Source organism: Oryzias latipes, chromosome 18, assembly GCF_053564925.1.
Source record: "Oryzias latipes strain Hd-rR chromosome 18, Olatipes_Hd-rR_3.1".
Classification (NCBI taxonomy): Eukaryota; Metazoa; Chordata; class Actinopteri; order Beloniformes; family Adrianichthyidae; genus Oryzias; species Oryzias latipes.
In genome coordinates, this window is record NC_136254.1 from 35728408 (window position 1) to 35751268 (window position 22861).

The 22861-nt window shown below is 47.1% G+C and overlaps 2 protein-coding genes across 4 annotated transcripts; one reads left to right on the forward strand and one right to left on the reverse strand.

Annotated features, from left to right (window-relative positions):
• Positions 1 to 7: 7 nt before the first annotated feature.
• On the reverse strand, positions 8 to 11030 carry LOC101156851 (uncharacterized). The gene is made up of 5 exons (XM_023948847.2): positions 10823 to 11030; positions 8453 to 8975; positions 6533 to 6694; positions 5807 to 6011; positions 8 to 5654 (listed from the first exon to the last, which is right to left on the reverse strand). Exons 2-5 carry the CDS (start codon positions 8595 to 8597, stop codon positions 3848 to 3850), a joined length of 2319 nt encoding a protein of 772 aa, XP_023804615.1. The 5' UTR covers positions 8598 to 8975; positions 10823 to 11030; the 3' UTR covers positions 8 to 3847.
• Positions 11031 to 13700: 2670 nt separating this feature from the next.
• Positions 13701 to 22832, forward strand: LOC101156609 (uncharacterized). 3 transcript variants are annotated; one of them, XM_004079568.5, is made up of 13 exons: positions 13701 to 14074; positions 15287 to 15560; positions 15645 to 15703; positions 16410 to 16616; positions 17677 to 17745; positions 17815 to 17931; positions 18005 to 18049; positions 19567 to 19599; positions 19668 to 19745; positions 19955 to 20054; positions 21094 to 21211; positions 21282 to 21420; positions 21489 to 22832. In XM_004079568.5, the coding sequence occupies exons 1-13, from the start codon at positions 13993 to 13995 to the stop codon at positions 21632 to 21634; spliced, it is 1467 nt and encodes a 488-aa protein (XP_004079616.1). In that variant the 5' UTR covers positions 13701 to 13992; the 3' UTR covers positions 21635 to 22832. The 3 variants fall into 3 exon arrangements, with proteins under 3 accessions (XP_004079616.1, XP_078792935.1, XP_011485449.1); XM_011487147.4 differs by having other exon boundaries at positions 13707 to 14074; positions 15290 to 15560; XM_078936809.1 differs by lacking the exon at positions 16410 to 16616 and having other exon boundaries at positions 13705 to 14074.
• Positions 22833 to 22861: the final 29 nt, after the last annotated feature.

Here is a 22861-nt window from a genome sequence, read left to right on the forward strand (position 1 = left end):
ACGGAGGTTTCAGACGCAACAGTTTTATTCATTATAATTGTACACACTTTTAGAACAGGCTGGTTTAGTTAGGTCACACGCACACATGTCCACACACACAAACTAACCATTAATTCAGTAACACTAAGAACTCTCCTTGCTGTGAACGTCTCTTCTGTTCCCCGTCCGCTGACGGACAGCAGAAGAGCGGCGTCCTGAAGACAGAGGGAAGGACTACTACCATAGAAAGAAGATGTGGACGCTTGAGGAACACATTCTGTCAAACACCAGCAGAACTTGAAGCCTCAACGAACACGAAAAAGGTTGTTAAAAACGGTTTTATTCTCGACTGAAGTCACATTTAAGGAGCAGCAGGTTGGATCTGAGGGCTAGTCTTTTTAACGTTTCTACTGTTGGAGTTTAGGGCATTCGCCCTCTAACACCACGGCTCTATTGGCGTTCTCTGAACTACCATAACTCTTCACCCGTTTACCAATTATGGTGATTCCACCGGATTCTGAAATGAAAAAAGGCAGTTTTGCGCTGATACGCAACACCTCACAGTAGTGACGTGTTTACACATCGATCAGCTGATCGTGATCCTGCACGTCAGAATCCCTTTGAATTACATTCATCGCGTAAACGGTCCAGAGTTACGGTAGTTCGAGAGCGTGTTATTTTGCCGTCGCCGGTGACAGCGTCGGTCTTAAAGGGTCAACGTTGGGCATAAATTTGAATCTACCTGGAACCCAACGGCTTAAAGGCTGAACAACCGCCGATTTTCTTTCTTTAAATGGAAAAAATAAGTGATCATTTGAGACAGACTTGGGACAACCACTTTGTCAGAACTTTGATGGTAAAACCCCCTTTTTTTTTAACACGTTGTTTATAAAGTTTCAGGAGATTTTCATGGTTTTTCCCAAAGTAATCCCTGCTGTTCCTCCAAACTGATTCCAAATTTCTCTGATTTAGTCGTCATAAATCAGGAATTTTAGTCAATTCATTCAAGAGTGTTGTACTCTGTAGAGCTGAAGTGTTTCTGGTTTCAGGAAGTGCAAGCGTCATAAAACACGCAGTGAACATCCAACTGTTTCTCAGATTTAGGACGGACCGTCTTCATGTCCTCCTGCTGAATGCCAGTCGTTTTCATTTTTCCAAATATCAACAACATAATGAATGTTTTCATCAGTTTTCTGTTTCTACGGAGAACCTGAACCTGTAAATTTGACTCCAGTCGATGCTCAACTCTTCAGATAGATAGTGTGTTGTTAAATGTTGTGACATTTGACAGAAAGTAAAACCCTTTAAACAAATGAGACATAAAGACCAGATTTCACAAAGTCACACAGGTCTGAAACCGGTTTCTAGAACGTTCTCCAAACACCAAAACCGACATCCCTGTCTGCAAGGGTCTTGGCTTTGGAGAGCTTTACCAAACTTATGTCATGGTAAGAATCCCATCCCTCTGAATAGAACTGTTCCTTCCCAGAACTTTCCCGGTTCTTCAGGAAACCTGAGACAAATCTTTCTCCCCGGCAGTGATTTCAGTTCTGTGTAACGTTTGGAAACCTGGTCCACACAGAACTTAGAGAACATTTCACCCATCATGAAGCTCAAAGCCTACACTCACACAGAAGGCTCAAACTAATGCTAAGTAGTAACAGTTGTCAAGTAGAAATGGCACTCAGAAACCATGGAGATATTTAACTCTATTAGTTCAGGTAAACAAAAAACACCACCAACCACAACATCGACTACAACAGTAACAGCTCGTCGTCACCCTAAAGTTTCCCGGAGAGGTTCCTTGTGAGAACTTTGTCCTCAGTCCACTTCCACATCCAGTGGAACCACCAAACAAATGTGCTTGAACTCGCAGAAGTCAAAGACAGACGGGTTCTTTTTCATCCAAGCATGAATTCATTCCAGTTTTATTCCAGCAGGACGTCAGAGGAGGAAACTGTCTCTTCCAACATGTCCTCTGTGTCAAAGGTCTTGATGAAGCCTCAGTCTGGTTCATGTCTTGGGTTCCTTTGTGAAAAAGGTTCAACGTGAACTTGTGACGTATGCAGCATGGTCACAGGGTGTAAGAATCAGTCGGACTCCCATGATGTCGTCAGTGGAGACCATATAGAACCGCGGCTCCAGAGTCTTTACTCGCAGAGCCGATGTTTTCTCCATCAGGCATTTGTGATGCTTTCTAGTGAACCAATGAAAAGAAAGGCCAACAAGAGGTCTTTTGTGCACTCGAGACGATTTCCTATTTCAGTTTGGGAGCCAGTCAACCACTTACAGACGTCGCAATTCTAAACACGTCCAAAGAGTCGCAAATGTCTGACGGCGTATCAGATGTAAAAACCGGTAATTCAGACAACTTCAATCTGACGCTAAAAACTTGTATCGTGCACATCTGAGATGAACCAGCAAGCAGCAAGAAGCCATTGCATCCCAGACGGATGTTCCAAAGACTGTTAGCTGCCCATAGCAACACTAGCCTACATGTAGCTATGCTAAGCTCAGCTTAAGCGAAACGCATGTTTGTGACTTCAGCAACATTTCAAAGATGGCTGTAAATGTGCTTTTTTTGGGTTCGGATTCCACCAGGAAGTGCTCCTTCCTGACCTAAAACCGGTTCTCCTGTTCCGTATACAAATAAAAACCAGGATCTAGCGAAAGGAGACCTCCAGAAAGCAGACTGTAAACACTGATTGCACTTATTTACCAATTCTTACAAGTAATAACCCATTCTAACCGCACAATGACAAACTGCTGGTTTGGTTCTGAAGCCTAAACTGAGTTAGACTTTACTCAACTAAACAAAACTCTGTAAAGTTATTGTCCCTTTTTTTGTTTGAGTTTGATGCAACTTTAGATTCAGATTCCATCGTAGTTGACTCTAAATCAATGACATAATCAACATTGATCTCATTCTGTCGTAAAATAATGACCAGAACGTCAGGAGCAACTTTTGCAGGAATTATTTTTGTGGGAGTTTTGTGGAACGGTTATTGTCATGAGTTGTACTGCAGGATCAAAAGAAAATAGAGGGAATTTGACAGGACAAATGTACTAAATGAAAACCAAAGGGCCATTGTTTAGACAAAGGCTGTGGTGTCTGCCATACATGGTGTCATTTGACCTCTGCGTACCTCTACACCAAAGAGAGGACGGTGACGTGTTGCGTCTCGACTCTGTTTGGAGCTTTGTGTTTGTCTAAAAGCTCCTATTGTTGCATTTATCTGTAGGAGTTTTTCTGTCGAGAGGCCGGCGGATCCGTCCATCTCAAAGGCAGAATCAAACCGAAGAGGACAAGGCTGTGGATGAGCGGACTAATTCTGCTCTGCTGACAGACGTGTCCGTCAAAACTGACTGAATCAGTCTGTCAGTCAGCCAGTCTGAATCACCCGCCTACGTCTATCGGCAGATCCTAGGAAAACTTCCAAACCTCCGTCATCAACCAAATGCTATTTACGGACGGCAGCGTGTCAACAGACGACAGAAACTGTCATATCGCCAATTCTAGAGGTTCAAGCTACTTTTACTTTGTGCCATGAGGAAACCTTCGGGCGATGATGGTTTAAAACCGTCATGGTTTGAGGGTCAACGTGGTTTACTGGAATAGATTCTGGGTCTGATTTCACAAAGTAACAGAGAGTGGAGGTCAGTCCTACTGTTTGATCTTCAGTTCATGAACCCTGGTTGTGACAAGAGTAGATGCCTCCAGTCCCGGTGAACTCGGTACAACAACCCATCAACCATCAGGGCTGGTGATTCCACATCAACAGTCTGTGCAGACCCACATCCTGCCGAACCATTTCAAAAACCCTTCCAGTCTGAAGGACTAGAGGCCACATTCAGTTGTTCCTGTCGGTCACGCCGTCTCCATGACGATGACAACTTTTCCGCCATCGGTGGTGGTTGATGTGGGGGTGGCGGCCGCACACAGTGTTAACGCATCCGCTGGGCTCATCTGGCCTCTGGCAGGACAGTCCACGCTGTCATGGACATCACTGCTTCCGCCTTCTCCTCTCCGCCCCTCCTCCTTCTTCTCCCCCTCTTCTTCCTCTTCCTCTTCATCGTCGTCCTCCTCCTCCACTCGACAACGGCACACCTCGATCCCAGAATCCCCGGTGAGTCTCCGATGTCTGTACTGGCTCTCGTCTGCTCCCATGTCCTCATCTTCTTCCTCGTTGGTGCCTCTCTCGTCGTGCTCCTCTTCATCGTTATCGAAGCTGGGGGGCCCGGGTTCAAAGACATCCACGCAGGGCGAGAAGACTGTCTGCTTAGGGGGGGACTGAGTAGCACGTGGTGAAGGTGAGAGGGAGGACGCCCTATTAGACTGGTTCAGGGAGGTCAGGGGGTCCAAGAGTAAAGTCGGAGCTGGGAGGGAGGCAGGAGAACGAGGAGAAGACGGAGAGAGGACTGCAAGAGGCGACTGAGATGTACCAAACGAGGTCTCAGACTCGATGGTTATGGCCGGACAGGAGGAGGACAGGAACGAAGGTTCGGGACAGGCTGAAACCGGAGCGGACACAAGACTTGATTTTAGTGTTGGTCCTGATCCAGAATAAGACCTCAAACCAGCTTCTGAAGGCAATGGTGGGACTGGAGCCACCTCTGGTGGTTCAGCTGGGACCACAGACAGTCCTGAATGGTCCAAAACTACAGTCGAGTCTCTGTGAGATCCAGAACCTGCATCTGGGCCTGAGCGTTGATACGAGCCTGGGCTTGAATTAACCAAACCAGACCCAGATGAGAGTTCTGGGCTCTGGCTGTCAGTGGTTGGTGATCCGTTTACTGGTTCAAAACCCGGAGTGATATGCAAATGTGTTGGTTTGGAAATAAGAATGGGTTTAATAAAAGAACATGCGACAGGCTGTGGGTTTGAGTCCTGGCCAAAGTTAGTTGGTTCTGGATCTGAAGGGCGAGGCAATGGTGGGTCTTGCTCATGGGAGAGTTTTGTAGGCGTGTTTACCATTAAAGAGCCACAGGCTTGGTCTGGACTCGCTAGGCTGGCACTGACCGTTTTGAAGGCCAAAGTTCTTCCTGTGTCATTTGTTGGAACCGAGGTTGGGCTACAGGGAGCACTGGCTGGATGGAAAGTTCTGGTTAAGGTGAGGTTCTCCAGGGCTCGGCCACCTCTATTGCCGTCACAGGAGCTATCTGTTGGGGCGATGCCGTCTACGCTGATGATCTGGATGGATGGGAGAGCTGCTTCTGGAATGCTAGAACAAGAGAACGTACTCGAGCTACCAGCAATGACCGGGGACCTCAGGGCGATGTCAAGCTGTTGCATCGTGGGAGATGTAGTTCCTATGGGAAGGGCTAACTCTGGACCAGGTGAAGGCAAAAGCTGAGGGGAGGCCGTCCTGGTGACAACCGCCACAGTAACAGTCTTGAGAGGAGGCGGGGACTTCTTGGCTTGTGGTTCCTCGGCGCCGGCGGCCTCCGGGTCTCTGAGGCCTGCAGTGGCAGTACCCGAGGAGGCAAAGGGAACCTCGTTTTCCCCCAAGCAGCTCACGGCTGCCGCAATGGTCTCCATGGTGACATCAAGGGTGATGGGCGCGGCCTCACTGGGCGTGGAGGCGTGGCTTGTGTCTGTCTCATAGGTGACTGGTGCTGACAGAGAAGAGCTGCATGGAGAGGAGGGGCAACAGGAGTCGCAGGAACAGCTGGAGCTGCAAGAAGGACGAACAGGACTGGATTAAGGTTGGTTGAAGGGAACTTCAGGCCTACCAGCAGTGAAAGAGGAACAGCATCACAGACGGTCCTCTGACCCCAGAGAGTTACTGGCTCCACCCCCGTGGCGCCGTTGGTCAGACCCGGTTACCTGTTGTCAGAGCTGAGGGAGGAGGGGCCGTCGCTCAGCGGCCGGTGCAGCAGCGGGTCGTGCTGCGTCAGCAGATGGGGGTCGGCAGCCCGTGGCGGCTGAGGGTACCGTGGCGTGGTAAACACAGAGCTGTAGGGAGGAGGAGGGGTTGAAGGCTGGGCCGCCACCTCCTCATAGGACGGCAGCTTCAGAGACGCCAGGAAGCCTGAAAGTGGGAGCAGAGGTTCAGCGTCTCATGACGAAGGTCTGAAACCAGGTTGTGGGGTTTCCCCAGGGGCAGATTTTCATATATGATAGAATTTACCCAGAGCCTTTTTAGAACATCGGATTTCTGCTTTATTTGATTGAAATCTTTCAGCATTTTCAAATGTTTTACATTTCTCTCACTTCTTTGGTTTGTTTTCGTTGTAATTTATGAATTGATCGTGTTTGCTTCTTTTACTATGAAGGGTCAAACGCTGCAGTTTCCTGATTTAAATTGAAGGGTCATTTCGCCTTCATGTTTTCCAGCTGTTGATGGTTCAAAGAAGGGACTTGGGGTCTCCCCGGTGTTGGTGGGGGTCATTCTGACCCTGTGGACAGTCTCTGTGGAGGTTAAGACGCTCCAGTGTCGGGTTCACAGAGGAAGTTACGCCTCTGAAGGTCAAACCCAAAGACGACCCATATTTGGTCGCTTCCTCTGAACAACATGCGTGTGAATGAAAGGAGGGTGGTCACGTGACTCACTGAGGTCCAGCATGGAGGACGGGAAGGAGTTGGCTCCATGGTAGGCCAGCAGGCTGATCTCCCTCTGTCGCTGCTGCTGCTGGACCCGTAGTTTGGCCCGGCGGTGTCGATACGCGCAGCAGCAGCTAAACAGGATCAGGACGGTCCAGAGCAGCCAGAACCCTGAACACAGACGCGCCAAGGTCACCAGAGACCGGCTTTAGCACCGGAAATGCTACAGGTTTTCACAGGCAACAGCAAAACAGCACACGCTCTTTGAACGACTGCAACTCTTCAACCGTTTACTCAGTGAGTAAACAGTTCAAAAGTCACGATAATTCAAAGACGGTTAACGCTGGAGTCAAAGGTCATACAATCTGCTAATATTTTCACTTTTCAACATAAAACATGGATTTAAGCTTTTCTGACAACAGTTTGAAGGAAAATGTATCCCAACTAAAAGTCACAAACATAAAAAATATTTAATTACCCTCAAAATGTGATGACAAACCCAAACAAAAGGCAGCATTGAATGCTAGCTGTTAGCATCAGGCTAACTGTTGAACTTCTCATGGTGACATTTATTTTACTGGTCGACATGAAGAAACATTTGAAACCGAATCTGTAAATAATAAATACAAAACTGACCAAAAGTAAATTAGGATTACTCTTTCAAGGAGAGAAACTACAAAGTAATCCAATGGATCACTGTTTGATCACCTTGAATGAAAAAACGTCAAAGTATTACAGATAATTATTCCAGTAAACCAGTTATCATACTCGTGTTGGCTTTGAAGGGCAAAACCTACAAAGTAATCCACTGGATAATGGGAGTATAACCCACTGGATTACTGATTATTCCACTAGAGTAATCCAGTAGATTAGTCTAGTCCAGAGGTCAGCAAGGGTCGATTCTAAATGTTCTGTGTGTCATCACCAACTAGAATGTCAACTTCAATACAAAGAAATAATCAAACATTTAGAAATATTTATGAAATCTTATTTCATTCACTGACAGCAGGTCGGAAAGATTTAATCAGATTTTAGCTTTAAATTAAAAAAGAGTGATTTCATCAAAATATTTGCACAAAGAAAATAGATCAAAGTAGAAATAGTATTGCAGCAATTTGTGATAAAACGAACTGCATTTGTGGTTTGTTGTACCTACAGGACCGGATCCGTCAGAACCAAATACCATCAATATTTCTAAGAACTTCAACCACTAACATGAAAATCAGTGCATTTTGGTTTATTCCTCTTTAGATTCATTATGAGACAGAGCCTGAGGAAGTTCATGTAAGTTCATTCTGAGATGGTGCTTTTATTGCATGAAACATTCAATGTTTGGGCTTTTTCCTTAGTTTGCTAATTATAGTCATGTTCCACAGTTGGACGGGTCATTCTTTATGTTTCACTCCCAATAGTTGGAGCGCTGATCAGCTGTAGTTTTAGTTTAGAACTTGGACACGATGCAGAATAGATTTGTCAGAACGGAAAGAAAGTCTGTTTACTCTGACCTGGCTTGGTGTTTAGTCAACAAACTGAACGTATAACTCCATAAAGTTCTACGTTTCCTCCACCTGTCATCTCACGGCAACACTTCCAAAAGGACAGAATCAATATGTTTGCATTTCTCTGAAGCAAACATAGTTTTTTTCTCCGGTGCACGTTCATGAAAATCACTCGTTCACGAGAAAAATGGCAGTTTTTATAAAAGTGGGTGGAGTCACAGTAACGGCGCTGTGTGATTGGACCCTTAACTTATGATGCCACAGGGGAAAATAAGATCATTGTGAGAAGAAAGACCCAAACAGATCCAGTGTGTGTTGTTGTCGCACCCCAGGCTCCAGGCTAGCGACCTCTGGACTAGTGGATTACCCCACCGGAGTAATCCACTACTTTGAAATGGTAAAAAGTTTAGAATAAAGGTTCTAAACTCACACCACAGTTCGTAGTAGTAGGTGCAGCAGCCGGTCTCTCCGCAGCAGTGTCCCGTCTCGCACAGGTATTCTCCGTTAGCGTTGGTCCCAGGGCAGTACCGCGGTCTCCCCAGCAGGGGCAGGCTACCACCGGAGTGGTACTCCATTGCACCCCTGCTCCACCCACAGTCAACGCCAAGCCACCGCTGTCAGCTAGCCGCGAGCTGCTAACCAGCAGTGAGCTGCTGAACGTCCAAATCGCAGTCCAGCTACATCTTTGCTCTTTGAGTCCAGTGTTCAGCTCCGAGGAATTTAGTTGATCCGCTATCAGTTAGCCGCTAACAACGAGGAGCTCAGAAGAAAAAAAACGGGTTAGCTACATTTTCAGCAGTTAGCCTGCCAGTGCTTCAATCCCTTTTTAGGGCAACAGACTGCAAGTCATCAGGCTGTGGCCTCTGGAGGGACTCGAACCGTCGGACAGGTCTGAGCAAGTGAAGCAGAAGGAGGACTGGTTGGTGGGAGGAGATGAGGGTCAGAAGGAGGTCCTGGAGAGACACAGGGAGAGGGGACAATGGTTGATTGAGAAGCAACAAGGCGGCGTGTGACACACAAACCTCCACAGGACTGTTTAATATGCATCACTGCAGCAAGTCCAGCCGCAGCAGCAACAATGCAGCCGCTCTGTCCGCCGCTCACACACACATTCACGCCTAGAGACACACACGGGGACCGTAGACACGGTCCAGGCCCAGAGACCGAGTCCTGTCCTTCACATCTGCTGGAAGGCAGCGAAGACGTTTCCTCTTCACACAGTTTACTAAAACCTCCAAACTCGGGTTTCCCGCCTGAAGATTCGACGCTGGAGTCGTATGATTGGCTCACAGCGAACCTGCAGCCCTCAGGCAAACGTCCACCTGGCGAGCAGTTTTAGCGTGATCCTTCAGTCAATCAAAGAGAGATGTTTACTAAAGCTGTAACTCAGGGGGGACAGAGATGTGGGACGTCCACTAGTGTCTCGGAAGCTGATCCAGAACATTTACAGAACAGCTGACTTCATCTAAACCTCCTCAGATCTGTAATCTGATCTAGAACCAACAGCCAACATCCAGACGCGTGTCCTGCAGTCTGCAGCACGGGGGCGTCTGACCTTTGACAACAATCCATGCAGTAATAACCTGCGTTTTATTCTGAAAGGACGGGCTTCAACCGCCAGTGTCGTCCAAGTGACCCTGCAGAGGCCAACGCAGACGAACTGTAACCATCGCATGGAAATGTGCAACAACGGCTGAAGGATTCTGAAACTTCATCTAAGATTCTCAAGAGAACCCGGGTCCATCTGTGTCCACACTGAAGCGGACCGTACCAGAGTCCATCTGTGTCCACACTGAAGTGGACCGTACCAGAGTCCATCTGTGTCCACACTGAAGCGGACCGTACCAGAGTCCATCTTTGTCCACACTGAAGTGGACCGTACCAAAGTCCATCTGTGTCCACACTGAAGCGGACCGTACCAGAGTCCATCTGTGTCCACACTGAAGCGGACCGTACCAGAGTCCATCTGTGTCCACACTGAAGTGGACCGTACCAAAGTCCATCTGTGTCCACACTGAAGCGGACCGAACCAAAGTCCATCTGTGTCCACACTGAAGCGGACCGAACCAAAGTCCATCTGTGTCCACACTGAAGTGGACCGTACCAAAGTCCATCTGTGTCCACACTGAAGTGGACCGTACCAAAGTCCATCTGTGTCCACACTGAAGTGGACCGTACCAGAGTTCATCTGCAGGAGAACAGAAACCCTCTTTGGTCCAAACCAGAGTTCAGCTGAGCTATCTCACCTGCAGAACCAAGAGGACCATCAAACTAGAACCAGACCAGAACCATACCTGGATCAGATCAGAACCAGAGCATAACCAGACCTGGATCTGATCTAGTCTGGAGTGTTTCTGCTTAGGCTGCATATAAACCGAAACCTGTCTTGATTCTGCTTTTCAGACTGAAGTTTTTCAGTAAAGTCAGTCCCTGAAAACAGGAACCTGGAAGTGAACGCGCCTGCAGGCACCCAATGTTGATATATAAATCAATGCGTGCACGCGCGCGCACACACACCTCTGCAGAGTTTGGGAAACGGTGTTGATCTGAGCGAGTTTCTGCCTGCTGCAATGCTGCACGCGCACACGCACACCGGGAGCCACAGCCTGGCGGTCCGTGAAGGTGGCACGCGCAGGTACACCGAGGCCAACGTCTCCAATCCAAACACGCGCATTAACAGGTTCCTTCAGAGCGAGTAGCGCGCGCACGGAGGCGCGTGCGGACACAGCAGCGCTCAGAGCCTTCGGGCCCGCAGACGGAGCCGCTTCCCCGCTGACAAACACAGCCGCCGTTACCGTACCGGTCCGGGACCCGTCGGTCCTCCGCGCGCCTCATCGCCTCGGGCGTCAGTGCGGTCACGGCTGCAGTCCAGCGGCGTCGGCCTCGCGCCCGGCCCCCGCCTCCTTGCGCTCCTTCATCTGTGCGACCCTCCGACAGCCCCGCCGCCATCAGCGACAGCGGCACGTTAAGCCCGCGCGGCACCAGGCAGCGCACTTCCGCCTCCGTCTGTCTGTGATTTCAAAATAAAAGTCTGATATAATTCACAATGTTTTGCTGTTTAGTTTAATAAGCCAGAAGTGTTTGGTTTTAAACCTGTTTGGTTTTAGCTGACTATTGTGTTTATCTTACTCTACTTTACTCTGACATCTATTGGAGAAACACTAAGCATGTGAAAAAGTTATTGCTTTACAACACTTCATTATGAATATGTGACAGGCAAGAATTCTTGCTTCATTCTCATTAAAAATAATCATTTTAGTAATAATGAAATACAACATTGTTTTTCAAAACCACATTTTTTTACAGCTGAGGCCAAACCACAGCTGTTGACTGGACATGGTTGATCTTTACCTCCTCTTTTCCCAGAGACCTTTTCTGTCCTGAAACAGCTGCTTTATGTGTTGCTAGGAAGAAAACTGGAAGCTAATGTGTGTTTAATTGTTCTGTGCAAAGATATAATGACTTTCAAACCTGTCCAGACCCAGACCGATGTCAGAAAGCTCTTTAACTGTTTAAGTACAAAATGTTTGGAAACTGTCATCAGGAAGCATTTACAGCAAATATTTCAAAACATATACTGAGTTTCTTTGTTATGCAGTTCTTAACGATATCTAATTTCTATTTTTCCCCATTGTTTCTGTTATAAGTAAAAGTTTTTAATGTTGGCACTATTACCTATAAGACACTAAAAAGAGCTTTTAAATGACAGGTTGTTCAGCGTATATGCCGCCTTTGCCCAACAGTACTTAAGATAGGCTCCAGCAACACTATTGTTCTCATTTGAATTGGAAAAAAAATTATACAACACAAATTAGCCCCAACAGACATGATTACATATGAGACCTGTAGAATTAAAGGAAAATAAACAGTAGACATTTAGACATTTTAATTTTTTTAAATAAGTGTTGTATTCCTTACTCTAAAACAACATTATAAAGTTTTGTGTAGATCCTCTAAAATTCTGTCAGATCACAAGTTCTTAATGACTGAATTATTACCACTGTATTAACTAATGCAATCATTCATATTATTTTCCATCCAGATGTTTTAAGGTTACAGATGAAGTTAAACAGCAAATAACATTTTCAAATACAACAATATATACAGGTTTTCATCTTTAAGCATTTTTCTGTCAGAGTTTTCATTTGAGTTGGTGGGTTTGCCACAGGCTTTTATTTTGTAAATAAAACGGAGCCTGTGCTAAAGCGGAAGTGCCGTGTGTGTTTGTTTTCAACAGCTCGACAGCCCGCCATGACAGCAGCTTTCTGCGGTTTGGAGATCCGCCGCTGAAAAGCCGACGCAGGCCTCTTTCCTTAAACCTGACGTTTCAATCCTGTCCGCTACGCCGCGTGTTCGATTCCGCCATTGAACGCAGAGACAAAGCAGGGAGGAGGACGCCGTTCCTCCGTGTCCACTCAGAGGAAAATGTGGCGCGGAGGAAAAAAAACGTCTGAAGGAAAATGAGCGAGAATACGGGTTCTCATGACGAACGCACTGACACCTGATTGGTCCGTCAGCCTCACTCTCGGACCAATCAGAGAGCTCGCTGGAGAGTCTGCCGCTCCTAGCAACAAGAGAAAACTTCACACAAGTTTGAGATGACCGGGAGGTTCAGCAGCACGTGGACTCACTTCCGTTCATTTCTACCGTCAAAGTTCTTCTTTCAAACTAGTTTTGTTTACGTTTGAGGATTTCTGAAGAACTTTGAAGGAAGAAAACTCCTGCTTTGACAGAAAGTATTTTAATTGAGAGCAAAATATTAAACGTTTAATTGATTTATTCTGGATGAATGCTCCAGTTTTTATTCATGTTTATGTTCAAAAATGTGTTAATGTTTAGCTTTAGTGTATTCAGTAAATGTTTATTTTGTTGTACTGCAACCTAAAGTGTGTTTTGGGTTTAGGCCCCCCCTGTGCAACTGAGTTTGACCCCCACCCACCCACCGTAATACAAGTGTATAAAATTACTGCATTGATTGTGTAAATAAAGATAGGATATACAAAAAATGTTGCCAAATTATGTGAGTGTGTGTGTGTGTTGGGGGGGGTCACTCCTCCAGAGAGTAAGTGAGTGTAGAACCGCTGTGGGTACCGGATGTTCTCGGGTTGCCGAATGTTCTCGGGGTCCTTCGGGGTCCTTCGACCAATGATGACGTCACACTATTTGATTGGCTGTAAGTTGCCACGACCAATGAGTTAACGTCGCTAAGTTTTTTTAAAAACTTTATTGACAATTGCGGTATCATACATTAACAATGACATTAACGTTAACAACGAACAATAACGATGTAATCAATATTGCCTCGAAGATCAGTCACCATTGCCAAATATAACATATTGACATAGAAAATAAAGAATAGAGGGGAAAAAAAGAAACAATGAACATAACACACAAATAAATAAAAACATAAGTAAAATAAAATAAAGGAACATAGAAAAAATCTAAGTAGTTAGGGGTACTCGTGAAGTTTGTATTTCTGAACAAAACTAAGCAATTTCAAGCCATTCTTCTTTTTCATATAATGAAGTGATTGAAAGCAAAAACAGAGCTCTTTATTATATGTTATAAAAGTGGTTTGGTCTTCAAAACTTGACCTCACCAAGATGGCGGTGCTCTCCTCCCATGAGGAACCACGTGATGTCTCTTCTAGTGATATAACTCATTTGAAGGACCCTGAAGGACCCCGAGAACATCCGGCAACCCGAGAACATCCGGTACCTATACCGCCACTGCTGTAGTTCAAGTCTGAGCCGCGGCCGTCCAGGTGAGTCAGCTGATGTTTTCGGGGGGGCATCTCCCTCCACCCGGAGCAAGGCTGAGAACAAGCAGCTGCGAAAGCTGCCGCGTGCCGCTCCGTCGCGTGGATCCACAGGTGTCTCTCTCCTGTCGTACCTTGAGTTCATCTTGAGTTTAGCGCGTGCTTGAAAAGAGAGAGCAGCGCGCGCGCTGCTGCTAAAGTTGTGAGCACTGATGTCTGGGAGGACGGTGGCGCTGTTCCTCAGCTGCTGCTTGCAGCTCTCCGGCTGCAGAAGGATTCCACCCAAGCGGACAGGTGAGCTTCTTTAAAACACCGTTAAACGCGGACGGACGCACGCGGACATTTCTAATCATCATGTACCCGTTATTTGGACCGGAAGTTGCTAACAATGTTCACTTTTTACCAAGATGAATCCTTATATGCAAGTATTTTAAAGCCGAATGAACAAGTAGACTTAAAAGCATAAGCTGACACTTTAGTGTAGTACTTTGCGTTTTTTAATCGTGATTACATAATAAAGTCTTCTTTTTCCCTATGGACTTCACTTCCGCTAACATTGGCCAACGGCTGTTATTCGGAACCCCTCCCTGTTTAAAAAAAACTTTTTCCTGTTACTGGAAACTGAAATTTATCAAATTTTGTTTTTAGAATCTTTTGTCAAAACTCAAATCTATGTTTAAATAAGTGAAACTACGTGAATCTTGTTGAGGTGGCTGTGATTCAAAACATCGCTTCCAACTTCACACAGGTCCAACTTTATTGACCTTCCCCCAGGAACATATCCCGACATATAAAGGTTCCTACCCATTTATGTCACCTGATACTATGAAAATCTGAATATTTGAACTATTATATGTAGTCCTTGGTCTGGGTGAATGCTCGATTCTGATTGGTTGCAGGGAGTCCAATACAAAGTGATAATGGAGACTTAAAGGAAGTTTTGGTCCAATGATTTATTTATTTATTTATAATCTAGAACCTGGATGTTAGATGATTGTGCTGACCTAAACTCCAGCTGGTTACTGGAACAACAGAAACTCAGACGAAAGGTTCATAAACCATTTTATTATCAATTAAACAGAAATATTTAGTTTGTTGATCCACATTTAATGATCAGTTATTGGTGGATATTTCTATAATCAAAGTGATCTAGGAAACTTTTTGTGGCCTTTTTTTTTAAACAAACTTCAGCTTCCTCATCTGGACAAAGCGCTAAGACGTGAACTTTCCTCTGAAATGAAGCTCTGGATCACTGAATATGACATTTAGCATGTAAACCTTTTCCTCCGCTGGTTAGTCCTCATACAGCAGCTGCAGCACATCCAGAGGCAGATTCTGTAGCTGTTACCATGACAACGCATCACATCACACCAGCAAGATAATGCCCGACGAGGAGTCCATAAGAAGAAACAATGAACTGATGGACGCCTCACCAGGCATCATCCCTAACATAAAAAAATCTTCCCTGTGATTCCAAGGAGTAGTTTGGAAAACTGTTTTCACCAGCAGGTGGCGCAGACTCGCCGGTTCAAGCCTTTGCGGTTGCGGGCAGAGACGTGGTTCTACGCTGTGACGTCCCTGGACTTCACGGCGCGTCGGGCGTCAGAACGTGGGAGTGGTCCAAGGATGACGGAGGCCAGCTGAAGACGGCGCTCGCCGTGCGGGGTGGCGTGGAGCTGATGAGGGACAAGGAGGCGGGTTACGTCGACAGGACCGCCCCCTTGGTGAACAGATCTATGGAGCTGCGAGGCGTCAGGCTGACTGATACTGGCCTTTACGTGTAAGTGGGAGGAGCCTCGTGTTTCATTGCGTTCCATGTTCTGCTCGTCTGAGTTTCTTCTTCTGTTCTTTCTTTGCTGCTCAGCTGTAAATCCTTCCTGGACGATGGCAGAACTTTGGACACACGGGTTTCCCTCATCGTTGGTAAGAACACAGCATCTTCCAGTCCAGTCTGACAGCCCTCCATGTGTGTCCTTGTTGGAGCATTTAACACTGAGACGTCACAGCGACACAGAGATAACACGCCGTTGGACGTACCGCAGCTCTTCAAGCATGAATGTGGTTAACATGATTCTGTCCCAGAAACAAGCGGCTTTGCAGCCTAAAGGCTATGTTATGTGAAGTGATGCTGAAGGCGCCGTTACGGCCTGACAGGCAAACGCCACTCAGTCTGGGGGGAAATGATCATAGAGGGACCAGGTGTCCTGTGTCCCATGAAGCAGAAAGAAGTGACTGCTGGTTCAGACTAAACAGAAGGATTTGAACCTCAGCCAAACATAAACTAAGTCAGGGAGACCGCTGACCCCCCCACAGGGACCAGCAGAGTCTGCAGCTCCCTGCTAAGGCTGCCAAACAAAATCTAATGGATGAAAAAGAAACGAAGCCCCAAACAAAGACCACCAACCCAAACTAAGATAGCAAACCCAGCAGGATGAGACTGCTGAGGACCAATAGGGAAACCAACCAGCACAGCTCCAGCTGCTCCTTGGCCTCCTATTGAGGCCTCCTCTGACTTAAACACCTGCCAGGTGAGCAGAGTGACAGGAAGCAGCAGCAGAGCGGCTTTCCTCTGGTTCAGAATCACTCCTGTAAACTCTTCACTACAGAGAGGTGGGGGGTCTGTGTGCAGGGGAGGTGTCTGAGCTCAGCGTCATCGTCAGCCGCAGTGAAGACGGCGGGCTGGATGTTCTGTGTGAGGTCCGAGTCCGGGGCCTGGAGCTGACCCTGACGGTGCTGGACCACGGCGGGAACGCCCTCCACGCACAAACGCAGGCGTGGGACGGACCAGACCACGCCCACCATGTGAGGGTGCAGAGGAGGGTGGAGCCAACTGGAGGTAGGTCAGCAACGTGTCAGGCTGCCTGCAGCAAAATGAGTCCCAATGCCGTTGTCATGGCAACCGCACAGGTCACACGTATTCACTCACACACATATCAGTCCACATGTTTTTGGTCCACAGAAGTTCTGGTATTGAACCGCAGGAGGATTCATTCCATCCTTCATGCAACGTTATTCAAGAATCAGACCATGTTCCCCGACCGACCGCCTCAGAAACCACATCCAAAATATGTGACCTTTCCAGCCTTTAGGGACAAGTAACATGACCTTTGACCTACACAGACAGGTGGAGGTCCTGCCGGAAAAGTCCTCCTCCTCTACAGTTTGGGAAGGGACAGAAAAGTCCAACTTCTTTTGCAGTGGTCCATGCTGGAATCCCAACTCCACTTCCTGTCTGGTTAAACCGTTCAAACGCTTTTGGAGGATTCAGGACTTTGTTCTGCCAGACTTGACACTGAATTAAAGACTTTAGGGTGGAGTTTCATTGGTGAATGGATGAAAATACAACTGAAAACAATATTTTTCAGAACCCTGTGGAACCCTGTGGAACGCCCAGTAGAGGAACAGCAGTGGGCCGAGCCCAGAACCCTGTGGAACACCCAGTAGAGGAACAATAGTGGGCCAAGTCCAGAACCCTGTGGAACACCCAGTAGAGGGACAGCAGTGGGCCGAGCCCAGAACCCTGTGGAACACCCAGTAGAGGAACAGCAGTGGGCCGAGCCCAGAACCCTGTGGAACGCCCAGTAGAGGAACAGCAGTGGGCCGAGCCCAGAACCCTGTGGAACACCCAGTAGAGGAACAATAGTGGGCCGAGCCCAGAACCCTGTGGAACACCCAGTAGAGGAACAATAGTGGGCCAAGTCCAGAACCCTGTGGAACACCCAGTAGAGGGACAGCAGTGGGCCGAGCCCAGAACCCTGTGGAACACCCAGTAGAGGAACAATAGTGGGCCAAGTCCAGAACCCTGTGGAACACCCAGATGTGTGCAGAAAGGACTTGTTCCTGATGTTGTGGATTCCTTTAGGTTCATTCTTCTCTGTTTCTGCTCAAACCTCCAGAAAATGTGACGCTGACCTGCAGGTGGAACGTGTCTGGAGAGGCGGAGCAGAAGAAAGTCACCGTCTCCGGTAAACGTTCCTGATGTGGTTCTCAGGTTTTCTTCAGGACTCTGTCTTCACTGTCTGCTTTGCTTTCAGACCGCTCCACGTCTGCTGGTTGCTCCGCCCCTCTGGGGATTTGCTGCTGTGTCTCCATGCTGTTGATCTTCTGCGTTGGATGTTTCCTGGTTGTCCAGAAGAGAAAACTCCTTTCAGGTGGGACTTTCAGAGTTTATTGTCCTGTCGGTGAAGCCGTGAGCCGACCAGAACCTGCTTCCTGTCTTTGCAGGGCTGTGGAGAAAGATGACGGCGCTGACAGCCGGGTCACAGAGAGGTGAGGCGGGTCTATTGTATTGAAGTCTCAGTCCAGGTGGATGTGGGTAACCCTGTGGGGCTCACAGGTGACCTGCAGGAAATATCCAGGCTGTGTTCCACATACATTCTGTGTTTATGTCACGGATGTAAACTGGAGAACGGGAGAAAAGTTTGAGTCTTTATGTGAATTGTTCACACACAGAAGAAGACGTGAACCATCGTAGAACATGAACCGTGTGATTATTGCTGTTTATATGGAATTCATCAGTGATTCATGCATTAATTATGTAATTTAGACGTTATCTGTGCTCCGTATGCGATATATAAACGTTATACATCGGTGGTTCATGCAAGAAAAGTCTGTTAGACAAACGTGGAACAGTTGAAGAAACAGACATTTATGCATGCATGTTTTTAAATTTAGATTTATTCATTTATTGGATACAGGAAGAGAACATATAAATAAACATTCCTGTCAACATCCAGAGTTAACCAAAGGATTATTGTTCATCTGCAATGAGATGAGACATTTACATAACATTACATACAAATATTAAACCATACATGCTATTATATTAAAGGTTAACCTTAAAGTAAATTAGTAATAAAACACAAAATCAGACAAATGTATTAACATTTACACACATACTGACATGATGATAGAGGCATCAGTGACAGGTTTCCTCTGCTCTGACTGGCAGTGAGTCTTTACTGTCTGGAATCCGTTCTAAGTGTTTTGATCTCTAACAGTAATGGGGGGGGGGTCCACTCAGCAGCAGCTCTAGCAGAAAAAACACTTTTTCTAAAGGTGATGATCAGGCAGAAAGTCATGCATGACTGCCTTAGATTTAGTAATCATTGCATATAAACTACATATAATTAGCATAAACGACATAATTCTCAACAGACCTGAAAGCCTGAACGAACATCTGAGCACATCGACGAACACCAAGAAGAAAACGCAGCAGAATCATGGAGGACCACAGTTTCATACCTGAAAAAGGTCAAATCTAGCTGGTGTCTGTGTGACACTGCCTTGGACCAGCGCTGCTGCGTCCTCACTGACCACCTGATGCGGCGTGAGGAGAGCGTCCGCCGGCAGAGCAAACGCGGTTCTGACGCAGAGAACAGCGGCTTGGCGCCGTCACAACGCCGCTTTTCTCTGCGTCAGAATCCACGGGAATGAGGTTGAGTGCATGAACGGCTGAAGAGTTGGAGCACGTCATAGAGGGCGTGTCATTAGGATGTTAGACATGCAGCCGCTCTTCCACATGACCCTCCATTAAAACCCCAAAACCTGCAGAACCTTTGGTGCTGGTCCAGAAACCTCTGCTTCTGCTCAGGATCTCCACCGTCTCTGCAGCTGCTTCACCTGCAGACCTGTAGGAGTTCAGGTGAAGGAACACGCGGTTCCACAGAGGATCACAGAGAACTCCTCAGAAGCTGCTTTAGTTCTGAGGAGGTTCCTGCACAGCAGAGGTCAGGAGGTCACCTCAGAGTCTGCCTCTCACTCAAACCCAAACTTGTGTTTTCCAGCTGCTACTGAGGAAGAGGAGGAGCATTTCACCGGTGAGTCTGATGATCACAAATGAAGGACATTCTGCAGTTTTTCACCTTCTGGGTCATTTTTCACACAGAATACAGAAACCTGGAAGAAATGAGGACAACCGGAGTCTCTGCTGTTACCGCCACGGCGAACAACTTAACCCGTGAAGGTCAGTGCTGCTCCGCTCCAGACAGCCTTCAGAACTGACAGCAGACGCCTGAAAGAGTCAGGTCCAGGAGGTCAGGGGGGAGAACCTGGACGGGGTCCAGACCTGCAACCAGATCCAGCAGCAGACTTTCCTGCTTCTTCACGTCACGGCAGAGGTTGATGAAGTCACCGCCTGATCCTGAGGTTTACGCTGAGTCTCTGTACTTCCAGGAGATCTAGTTCTCGGGGTGGAAGGATCCGAAATATTGGCCAAAAAAGACCTCAAGCCGATGTCGAAATACCGGAACCAAATCATGAACGTTGGACGCAAGTAAGTTCCGTCACGCCGCACGTTTGATGACAAGTCCATGTAGACGCACTGGTCGTGTGTGCGCGTCCCACCCAGCTAAACTGTGTGTTTGATCTTAATGATCGGCTCATTTCTGTTTAGGAAAATGTCAAGTTTGACCAGATATTAGTCCCAGTTCAAAGAGACTGATCAAAACTCTGATGCATTTAAACGCATCACCTACACAAATCTGAAGAGGTGAAAAGTCAAAACCCCGCGTGCACGTGGAACTCTGATGTGTGCGTAGATGTGAGTGTTTCAGGTGACTGGTGTGTACTAGATGTGTGTGTGCGTGTGTTTCAGGTGACTGGTGTGTACTAGATGTGTGTGTGCGTGTGTTTCAGGTGACTGGTGTGTACTAGATCTGTCCATTGGAGCCGTTTGGAGTTCGTCGTTAGTCTGAAGCTGCTGTTATTCTAGTTGTTTCTCTGTAATTTGTATTTGTACATCTTTGAGTGTACATATGAACACACACTTACGAGGACACACAAATACGCACTAAATGTCTTGTATGAGTTACAAATCAAGAATGACGCACACACAAAACCAACGAGTCGATTTTCTCTCCGTTCGTTGGGGCGTCTGAGGTCAGAACTCTGGCGTCTGTGTGTTCCTACAGGTCGCTTTCAGGCTCTACGTAGAAAACGCGCGAGCATTGAGCGCACTTTGAAAGTTAAACCAGTTGAACTTTGACCAATCAGGGACTGGGATTTGGTAGAGAAGTTCGGTTTAGTTCAGTTTACGGACGTACCAACCGTTTGAAAAAGAAAGAAGAGCCTGCAGTCAGGTTCTCCAGGTTTACCACGTTTCACACTAAGACTGTAGGAACACGCTAGAAACCAGGAAGAAAACGGGGGAGAAGCCCCTCCCTGCTTGTCCGGTGTGAACACCGTGGGCTAAACGTGTTCATGAAGCCGTGTTCAGCGTGTTGTTGAAGTGCTAAACACGTCTTTGCCGTGCGTCAAACGTCGTTGTGAATGTGGCTTAAAGGCTGATCGTCTGCATAACCTCTGGTCCCCAGGCTCCGCCTCCACCCGGCTCTGATCGCCGCCATGATCTCCAAACAGTCGAACGCTGGACAGCAGCTCAAGCCCGATGGCCACGGAATGCACGACGCCAACTCTTACGGTCTCATGCAGGTGAGCGTGGTGACCGTCAGCCGCTCGGCGCCGCCGCTGCCTCCTTTTGACGCTCGGTCGTGTCGCCCAGATCAACAGGAAGTTCCACGCCGTGAAGGGCGAGCCGTTCAGCGAGGACCACATCGACGAGGGCTCCACCTACCTGATCCACCTCATCAAGACCGTGACCAACTGGAGGCCGGATTGGAGCAGAGAGCAGCACCTGAAAGGTCAGTTCAGGGGAATCGAACCCCCGACGCCGCTGAAGGCCCTGCAGCTGAGGCTCCTCTGTGTCCAGGAGCGCTGGTCTGCTACATGGTGGGCCTGGAGAAGGAGAAGCTGAACTACGACGGAGAGCTGGACCAACAGACGCCCACGCGGGACTTCGCCAACGACGTCATCGCCCGGGCGCAGTTCTACGCCGAGAACGGTTTCAGGGTTTAGTTCCAGCTGCTGACCGGAGAAGAAACCAAGTTTAACGCCAAACGCTGCTTTAGGAACGTTTGTGTTCATCAGCTCCTCAGTAGAAACTCTCAACCGTCACAGAAATCAGTTCCTTTTCCAAACAGCAGAACCAGAAATCAGTTTGGTACCGCGAGGAAAGAGGTTAGTGGTACATGCTAGCTCCAACACGTTAACGCCAGAGATGTCGCTAACAAATGTGGTTAAAGGGTTAACCACATTTGTTAGCGTTAGCATGTTGCTGCGCGGTAAGTTTTCTGTTGGTAAAGTGTTGCACGACGGCACAAAGCCTCCCAATCAGCTGATCAGGTAAACACTTCACAATGCAGCACATCTCTGCAAAGCTGCTTTTCTCAGCCTCCAGGATCCGCTGGAGTTAGCTTAGTTACGTAAATGGATGAGTTACGATGGTTGAAACAAACTGGAGCGTTTTTTCTTTCTTGGTTGTTTTCTCTTCATTCCTCTGATAAAGTTGGTCAATTTTCAGATGAGCGTTACATTCACGTTTCTGATTTAGATTTACCCCTTGTTCTATCTTAGATGACCCCCCCCTTCCATTGAGGTGTTCCCCCTACCATGACAAAGGTGGATAAAGGTGGAAAGATTTCATGTAATCCATGGACACCAGTGAAGATCACAAATCATTGAAGAAAAAAGGTTCAGCGCACTGTCTAGTGGGTCTAGATGACCCCACTCCCAATGTTAAAGTGCCTAGGATAGAACAAGGGTTATAAATGTTTCGCCAGTATTATAAAAAGAAAACCACGGCTGCAGCGACACCTACAGGTGAACCAGCAGATTACAGCTGCATGTTGATGCACGGCTCATGTTTGCTGCAGAAATGTTTGTTAAAATGTGAAATGATGGTGTCATAAAACGTATATTTTTATCCAGACGTTGTTTGTAATATTTCTATGTTCACATTGTAGATGAGTTTAGAACTTGGCCTTGAGTGAAAGTGCAGAAAGCTTTCTGAAGGTCCCACTTCTCTGCAGAAGAATCCAAACTCAAATGTGCTGGAATCTGTGGTCATAAGCTTTTATTTTTGTATTTTTGTTTTCAGTCGTTTGTGAATTTATCCAGGTCTGCCTTCACTCGTTTGTCTATTATCTCTGGAAGAAGCTGCTGTTTTACTTTGAAAGGTCAGAAAAGTTTCAGAATAAAATAAGAGTGAATTTCATTATAGCCTTTTACTTCACGGCTCCCATC